This window comes from Telopea speciosissima, chromosome 10 (assembly GCF_018873765.1).
Source record: "Telopea speciosissima isolate NSW1024214 ecotype Mountain lineage chromosome 10, Tspe_v1, whole genome shotgun sequence".
Taxonomy (NCBI): domain Eukaryota; kingdom Viridiplantae; phylum Streptophyta; class Magnoliopsida; order Proteales; family Proteaceae; genus Telopea; species Telopea speciosissima.
Window position 1 is genome coordinate 47,702,947 of NC_057925.1, and position 8,302 is coordinate 47,711,248.

The 8,302-nt window shown below is 40.4% G+C and overlaps 2 protein-coding genes across 3 annotated transcripts; one reads left to right on the forward strand and one right to left on the reverse strand.

Moving 5' to 3' along the window:
- Window positions 1–656: 656 nt before the first annotated feature.
- LOC122641558 (thymidine kinase a-like) lies at window positions 657–2,621 on the forward strand. Of its 2 annotated transcripts, XR_006329930.1 has the most exons (5): window positions 657–976; window positions 1,175–1,319; window positions 1,727–1,848; window positions 2,015–2,345; window positions 2,382–2,621. XR_006329930.1 is itself a non-coding variant. In XM_043834831.1 (4 exons), the coding sequence occupies exons 1-4, from the start codon at window positions 657–659 to the stop codon at window positions 2,292–2,294; spliced, it is 867 nt and encodes a 288-aa protein (XP_043690766.1). In that variant the 3' UTR covers window positions 2,295–2,621. The 2 variants fall into 2 exon arrangements, 1 of the variants encoding a protein (XP_043690766.1); XM_043834831.1 differs by having other exon boundaries at window positions 2,015–2,621.
- A 1,495-nt stretch (window positions 2,622–4,116) lies between these two features.
- Window positions 4,117–6,481, reverse strand: LOC122641725 (BTB/POZ domain-containing protein At5g48130). Its single transcript, XM_043835013.1, has 4 exons — window positions 6,276–6,481; window positions 6,124–6,193; window positions 4,897–6,033; window positions 4,117–4,804 (listed from the first exon to the last, which is right to left on the reverse strand). The coding sequence occupies exons 1-4, from the start codon at window positions 6,392–6,394 to the stop codon at window positions 4,124–4,126; spliced, it is 2,007 nt and encodes a 668-aa protein (XP_043690948.1). The 5' UTR covers window positions 6,395–6,481; the 3' UTR covers window positions 4,117–4,123.
- Window positions 6,482–8,302: the final 1,821 nt, after the last annotated feature.

Consider the following 8,302-nt stretch of genomic DNA (forward strand, 5'->3'; position numbering starts at 1 on the left):
TTTTTTTTTAGATCTATATGTTTCGGTTTCAGTTTTTGCATATTGTACTTTAAATCGAACCGATTGACACCCTTAATGATTCCTTCCGACATCGTCTCACATAATGAGTCGTGTGGCTCACAGTGACACACTCTCTCTCTCTTCAAACAAAATGTGAATCCCCGACTAAATGAATTCATCTCCCACCTCCCATTGTCTCATTGATGCAGTTTCCCTTTTTTGGTGTTGTGGGAAACCTCTGCCCTTATAATATCATCACGTGTCAATTTTGTTGGGAATGAATCAATAGTCTTTTGGGCCCAATTTGTATTATAAATGAACCCATCTTCGCATTTGTAGAGATGGGCTTTTGTATCAGACTAATAATTACCCAAAATATTTGGTGGGCCCATTTAGTAAGTTAATCTGTGTCTTTGCTGGTGCAGGGACTACACGACCAGTCAGCGATGTCTTGTCCAATAGGTTATTGTGCCCTGATTAATACGCGCGCTCGTTCTTTCTCTTTCTCCTTCTCTTCTTCAAAATGGAAAACCCTTGACAAACCCTACACCTCCCTGACTCCCTCCCTCCCTCCCTCCCTCCCTCTTCCAGCTTCCAATCCGCAAAGCAATGGTAGGAAAGTTTACCTAATTAGAAGAAGTGTCATTTCATCCAGGATGAAATCCTTCCTCTTCCTCTCTCCCAGCCTTTCAAGTATCCCTTGTCATCTCACTAAAACAAGTCTATCATCACTCTCTTTTCAAATCCTTCAAACCCTTTCTTCCAAACCCTCATCTCTCCGAAACCCTAACTTTTTCCGCCTGAGACCCTTCTCTTCTTTCAATTCCTTGATTTCAACCTCCGTTGAGGACCCAGGCTTGCGAACTGAGAAACCTCGAATTTCATATGGCGAGATACATGTCATCGTCGGCCCAATGTTTGCTGGTAAAACCACCGCGCTCCTTCGCCGGATCAAGACTGAAAGTAATAATGGCAGGTTCGAATTTCTTCTTCCTCTCTCTGCCGCTATCAGCTTCTTCTTTTTTCGTAACCTTTAGGGGTTTGAGAATGATATTCAAATTACTCTTTATTTCTTTGTTTTTTTGTATATTTTAAGTTTAGAGAGATACAATGGTCTTTTGGTCGACGGTCATCATCCTGATTTTGCTCATTTTGAACTTATTTTTTTCCACAGAAGTGTAGCAATAATAAAATCGAACAAGGATACAAGATATGGATTAGAGTATACTGTAACACATGATGGAGCTAAATTTCCATGTTGGGCTCTGTCTGAATTGTCATCTTTCAGGCAAAAGTTTGGAGTCGATGCTTATGACAAGGTATTTCAAAGTTGAGAATCTGAACCATTTGAATGCTGTTTAAAATTGATTTTTGCCCTTTTATTTGTTTTGTTCAGTACTTTTTTTTTTTTATCATGGTCGTTTGCTTCAAACCACCTCTAAGAACATATGATTTCCACACACAACTGGTTGGGGCGTAAATTTTGGAAAGGGCAAAATTGTGGAAAGGTGTAGCATTGATAAGTATATCACTTAATAATTGTTCATCTAATAGTCATAGGTCTTGGGAAGCCTTGAAACAATTTGTTAGAGGAGGAGCTCATTGAAAAGGCTGGGAAGTTTTCACATTTCAGACTGTAATTGCGATTTTTATTAAGTAGTTGCGACTGCTGGTTATAGTAATCTTCATGTAGCAAGTGTTCTAAGTTTGGTGCTCGTGGTGGCAGCTAGATGTGATAGGGATTGATGAAGCTCAATTTTTTGGAGATCTATATGATTTCTGTTGTAAGGCAGCTGATCACGATGGGAAGACTGTAATTGTTGCAGGCCTTGATGGAGACTACTTGAGGTACTCTCTGATGTTTGTCCATCTATAATTCTACATATACATCCTTGTTTGAGTACCTCTCTAGCTTTCTACTTGGGTCTCAGTGCCACTAGTTTTCTTATCCCTCCTGTAATTTGGTATCACTGAAATAGTTGCTAGCCTGAGTTCATGGGCAATTTGTTGGCAGAAGGAGATTTGGTTCACTGCTCGACATTATACCATTAGCTGATTCTGTAACCAAGTTGACTGCTCGATGCGAGCTATGTGGCAAGCGTGCTTTCTTCACCTTGAGGAAGACAAAAGACACACAGACAGAACTGATTGGCGGGGCTGATGTTTACATGCCAGTTTGCCGGCAACACTATGTCAATGGACAAGTAGTTATTGAAGCTACCAAGATTGTTCTGGAATCTCAAGAGATTCAATGTGATTCTTACCTTAAGGAAGCATCTCCCCTACCAAGTTGATATGGTCTTTCTACTTTGTAGTCTAATTTATTGTGTTAGGTTTTGTTACATTTGGCCCCTCACCAATCTGTACTCTTTACAGACTTGTACTTTTGAATCTTATCCCTCCTGCTTGGGTGAAACTCTGTATTTTAGGCTTTCAATGTGTCAAACTCTGTAGTGATTTTGGTGGCCCCCTTTTTTTTCTTTCAAGCAGGGGAAGCAGCACACCTAGCAGTGGAAGATGCCCCTATGTATTCTTTTGCTCAAACCAAGTTATTGTAATATGAAAACTGAAATCAGCATTAACATTGATTATCTAATCTTAAAATATTATAGAAATGTGTACTGCCTGTGGTTGCCAGTAGTATACTTTCCTTCTTATTTCTCGGAGTTGGATGTGAGAGAGTGAAGTAATTGTTCTTCAAAGGAAGAAGGAAATGAGTTCCTTTAGCAAGTATCTTGGAGCCAACGCAATGGATTTATGAATTTGACAATTTTATGTGAAACCATGGGAAATCAGGACTTTCATTGCTAATACTTTCTATTGACATTTTTTTGTTTGGTAATGATATTGACATTTGTCTCATAGCTGACAGGGTAAGGGTTTTTGTTAGGACTGTAAACGGATCGGATTCGGCTCGGATAATGCTATATCCGCATCTGCATCCGATTAGCTATCGGACGGATTTGGATAGTGCTAAACGGATACGGACACGGATATGGATCAGATATTTTATCCGTTTACATGTAAATATAGTTTTTTCGTATCCGCATCCGTTTAGCTTTTGGACGGATTCGGATAGTGCTAAACGGATACGGACACGAATACAGAAATGGATTTCGGCTATTCATTTACACCCCTAGTTTTTGTTCAATGGGTCCTCTCTGCCTTTCACGATGTGTGTTCAAAGGTCTACCTTTGTCACTTCAAACCGGTTGTTTCGCCCCTCTTTTTGCATATTAGGATATGACTTGGTGGTGAATGGAAAATCGCTTTTAAGCCGAGGGGTGGATTATAACAGCTTCCCAGTGTTGCTGAGGCAGAGCCATAAATTGGCTCCTAGCTTGACTTTGATAGGGCACACAACCTGTGAGAGGAACAAGGGTGGGAGAAAGAGCAAGGGTGTACAGAGCCACTAGGGTGTAGATGGGGCAGGCGACAGAGCTAGTTAGTAGCAAAGGTGAAGGCCTCTGAGTAAGCAGTTTCATATGTCTAATATGTGCCGAAGCCAATAGGGGTTGAGACGGAGATAGACCATGAAGCCTAACATATGTCAAATACAAGAACAACCTACCTATTCTATAGTTAAAATGGCCAAATTGGCCTAAAACTACAGCCCGAGGAGGCGAGGAGAGTATTTGTTTTCTTGTGTGTTCAATTTCTTTTTCTTTTTTTTTTGGGAATTGGAGAGCTTTAATAGGGGGGAGGGGGATAGGGGATGGGGATAGGCCCCATGGTGGTTCGAACTCATGACCTCAATTTCAGCATATCTAATTTGTGCATGAGTTCTAGTACATGTATCTTTGCATGCATGCCTATGTCAATGGGCATATTATGTTATGGAAGAGGGTTCTCTGAACAAATGGCATTGGGGAGCGTACCAATAAGGTGCGAAAAACGGTATTTGTTTGTACATCAGAGGGAAGCAAGGTCATTTCTTGCAAAGAGGAGAGAGAGACAGAAATCCTAGTGTACCCTACAACAGCGGCTCAGAGAGCCTTTTCCCTTGTGTTATGTACATGGTACTTGTTACTTGTCCAAGCTTTACAAATCAGAATTTATTATGTAGAGTGAGCATTGAGATATTCTCCAAAAAGTATAATTCCATTTCCAATTCCTGCTACATTTACTTGGTCCATAGGCTAGAGGGGCTTTTCTTTGTCTTGGATTTGCCTTTGCCCAACAAGACCAACCTCCGAAAGACCTTAAGTAAGCTATTGGCATACTTTCTTTGAGAAGCAAAACTTACAGAACCAATACAGCTGGTTACTTGTCCAAGAGGATTCTTCTTCTTACTCATTGTTCTACCCTCCAAACCATATGGACTAATGCTCTGTGGTTTGACACAAGTTGGCTCTGATTCCTTCGACACCATTTGCCACCGAAGGCTTCTTTTCAGTGACATGAGTTCCTGTTCAAGGTTTTGAATCCTGAAGCTTGTGGACTCATAATCCTTTCTTGAGATGACATCCTTTTGTAGCAAGAAACCCAAAGGCCTACTATTGGATTCTCCAACTGCTTCTTTGTATGGACTGTGATCTCCTAGGTTCTGGCTATTGGTGTTTGGAAATATTGAGCTGGAAAGACTTCCTGAGAGATCTCCACAAGTCACATACCTGAATGAGTCGGAACAATCTTTGAAGGCCTTGTGTGTGTTTAGTTGCTGAACAAATAGTGCTTGGACAATCAGACGCAATGGCAAGAATTCATTTTGAACAGCTTCAATGCAAGTCTCTTGTGATAGCTTCTGGCAGTTAAGGTATTTACAGACCGATGCTTTCTCTTCTTGGGATAAATTCAGGTGCTCCTATAAGATTACAGAAAAGAATTCTTCAATTGTGAAAAAAACTCAGATCAATAAAAATAAGGTGTATCATGGTAGTGTTTGCAAAAGATTACCGATAGGTAGTTGCTCATTGCTCTGTAGAGATGATCATGGTTCTGTCTATCAGAAATTGGTATGATCTCAATAAGATCCATGAATCTTCTTGGCCCCATCTTTGGATCTGAAGCTATTCGAGAAAGGTAACTGTCCCACAGTTCTGCAACAATGTTTGTCTCTTGGTTTGATGATAGTGATACATAGGATGAAACTATGCTCTCCATGGTAACCAATTCCATGCTGGATGAAATAGCTTCTATGCCACTTCCTGGAAGCAAAAAATCATCCACCTGTGCCATCTGCAATAGAGAAACGATCTGATCTTGCAACGCTGTCTTGCTTTCACTTCTTAGACCGACGATATTAATAGCTTTAGAAAGTAAAGCAAAGTAGAACCCGATCGGAATTACTCTGCTGGCCTTTTTTCCCATGGGCAGCAAATCAAGTATACCTTGTAGTATGGCAGAAACCTTATTGTTCGAATCCACAGCTCCATCACTTTCATCCATATTCAACCAAAACTGATTGGTCTTCTTTGAAAGAACCCATTTGTTTGCATAGAAGACTATTAGGGGACTCACATACTTCTCCTTCATTCCCTGTCTTCTTAAGGACCCAATTATCCTTTTGAAAAATTCAAATGGTAGAGCTATGAGATCTTTGATCCAAAGATCCTGGCCTGCAATTTCCTTCACAGCCTCAAAGCTCCAAGCTCGATTTGCCAAGGCATCTAATGTTACAACGGGCCTTTCACGTCTCCGTTCTGGATCAAGAATCTCCATGCAAGCCATGAAAGCTAGGGACTCAAGACAACGGCTCACAATCAAGAGCTCTTCAGACCATGGGAGTAGTGTCTGGCACTTTTGAAGGACAATAAGTGTATCATCCCAGCTCTGTAATGCAACTTGGTTCAGATACAAATCTGTACGCTCACAGAGGTTGCCACAATCGTAATCTTCTGTCATTTCGAGAAACTCTGCAGCACATCGTAGGGCTGCTACATTGAAGGGGTCTATTGGTGCTGAAAAACCATAGCTAAACAAAGCAATCATCGCAAACACTTTGGATCCTCCAGGAAAATTATGTGGTAGCTCTAGCTCTGCTGTTCCATTCAATGCCTTCTTGAAGTATCCACTCTTTGAGAGCAAAGGGTACTGTCATACAACAGAAACTGATGAGGACAAGAGGAGTAAATTTGAGCAAACTTATAATTCACATTGATCTTCAATTTCTTGTTTCCTTACCTTGTGCAGTTCAAAAACTTTATCATCAACCAGCACTCGAACCGACACTGGCAAACCAGTCTCTTGGCTCCTGAAAGAAGATTAACCCATACACAATCAAATGTTGAAATAGAAAGACAATTAAGATTTGTTGAGATTGGTAAGAATCTTACCATGCAATGATTTTGATCTTGAGCAAAGCAGCGACATTTGGAGATGAGAAGGGACTAGGTACCGGAGGATTCACTTTCGGGCTTGCAACATCCATCAATATTAAATCATGGAAGGTCATAGATTATCATCAATATATAATGGAAACTCTGGTACTACCCAACTCATAAATTTACTAAGAACAGTAGCCCTGCAGCTTCCAGAACTCGAAAAACCGAGGTGAATTTATCAAGTCATACACTCGTGCAAACTAGTCAAGAAGTCAAACCCACACGAGGGGACTTGAATCCAAATTTTAAGGCTTCAAATGCGTTCTTGGGCATTGGATAGGTTGAAATCTCGAGCTCAGTAGAAACAGGGAAAGCTTTCCTTTTACTTGGATTGAGGAGTATCTCAAAAGTGGCTCTGTTCATATATATCTGTTCTAACAAGCTCAATGTGTGATCAGCCATTAAAGGAAATGGACCCATCTCTTAGATTTCAGAATAAACACATTGATCAGATGATCTGAGCCATGTGTTCAAACAAACTGATCATTGGGTAATCAAAATTAGCCAAATAGAAGAGTTGCAGGGGAGCTTTTCACAAGAAAGAAAGAGGGGACAAGAAGAAAAATTAAAAACACAAAGCAAGAAAAGAAGATGAAGTAAATTGACAATGAAGATTTGTCTGCTATGAGCCACATGCCTTGAACTCCCAAGACGGCACGGCTTCTGAAAATTTGGATTTTTTTAGGTAGAAGAGTCCCTGTTTGCTTACTCCCAGCAAATCTCAATCTCTATTACAATATTTTTTCTATCTATAAACAACCAACCATAGCATCTACCTTCTATTCGATCATTGGGCCCCGGATATTTGTCTCTTACTCATCAGATGATGGAATCACTTTGATGCATTATTTTAGTGAAATCTACTTCTGTGATATTAGTGAGTGGTAGTACTTCTCAGTTCTAAACTCATAAATTTTTGGGATTACAGCTTCTTTTTTCAAAGCCTTGAAACTTAAGCAACATATAATATATTCTTTGCAAAGGTGCGATAATGTATATAATAGTCAAAGAAAAGGTGTTCATATTCCTTCATTTACAGTCAATCTGATACATAATCAACTTTTACAGTTTTTTAGGATCTAGTGGCTGGAAATACCATGTAGAAAGATTGTTTCTTCAGTCTAAATTCTAAGTGTGTGAGTGTGTGTTGTGGATAGGGGTGTAAATGAATTGCCAAAATCCGTTTCCGTATCCGTGTCCGTATCCGTTTAGCACTATCCGAATCCGTCCGAAAGTTAAACGGATGCGGATACGGATAGGCTATAGCTATTCGAAAAGCTATAGTTACATGTAAACGGATAAAATATCCGATCCGTATCCGTGTCCGTGTCCGTATCCATTTAGCACTATCCGAATCCGTCCGATAGCTAATCGGATGCGGATGTGGACATAGCACTATCTGAACCGAATCCGATCCGTTTACAACCCTAGTTGTGGACTTGTGGTCATGGTTTGAGGAAGAGGATCAGAATCAGGTAATCCCAATTTGGATTCCGGCTGATTCGAATCGATTAATTTGTACTAGGTTGTTAGGGTTCAGGCCAATTCTCAACTGATTCTACTGAATTGAATCGGCGGAGGCCATTTTGTTGCCTATTCTGCTTACTTAAACCATGCTTGTGGTAAGGGGATACCCACGCAAAGTGCAAAGTGACCAATGAACCTAATGGGATCAAAGATTCAAGAATTGATCCAATCTCAATTTTGACCGATCCGGCTCATCCAATGCTTGTACTAAAAAACCCTGAAGGACATTAAAACATTGATTCTAGAGAATCAAGAACGATTTCGCCGGGATCAATATGGATCATGATCCCATGTTTTTACACCACGGATGCCAGCAATCCTGCATAGATCAGTCGAATTTGAGATGGATTTGAGAGATGTAAACGGGTCAAATGTGATCGGATCCGAATATCCCCTGACCGAATACGGATGCAATTTGAATCCGAATTTTTGACTATCCATATGCATCCCTA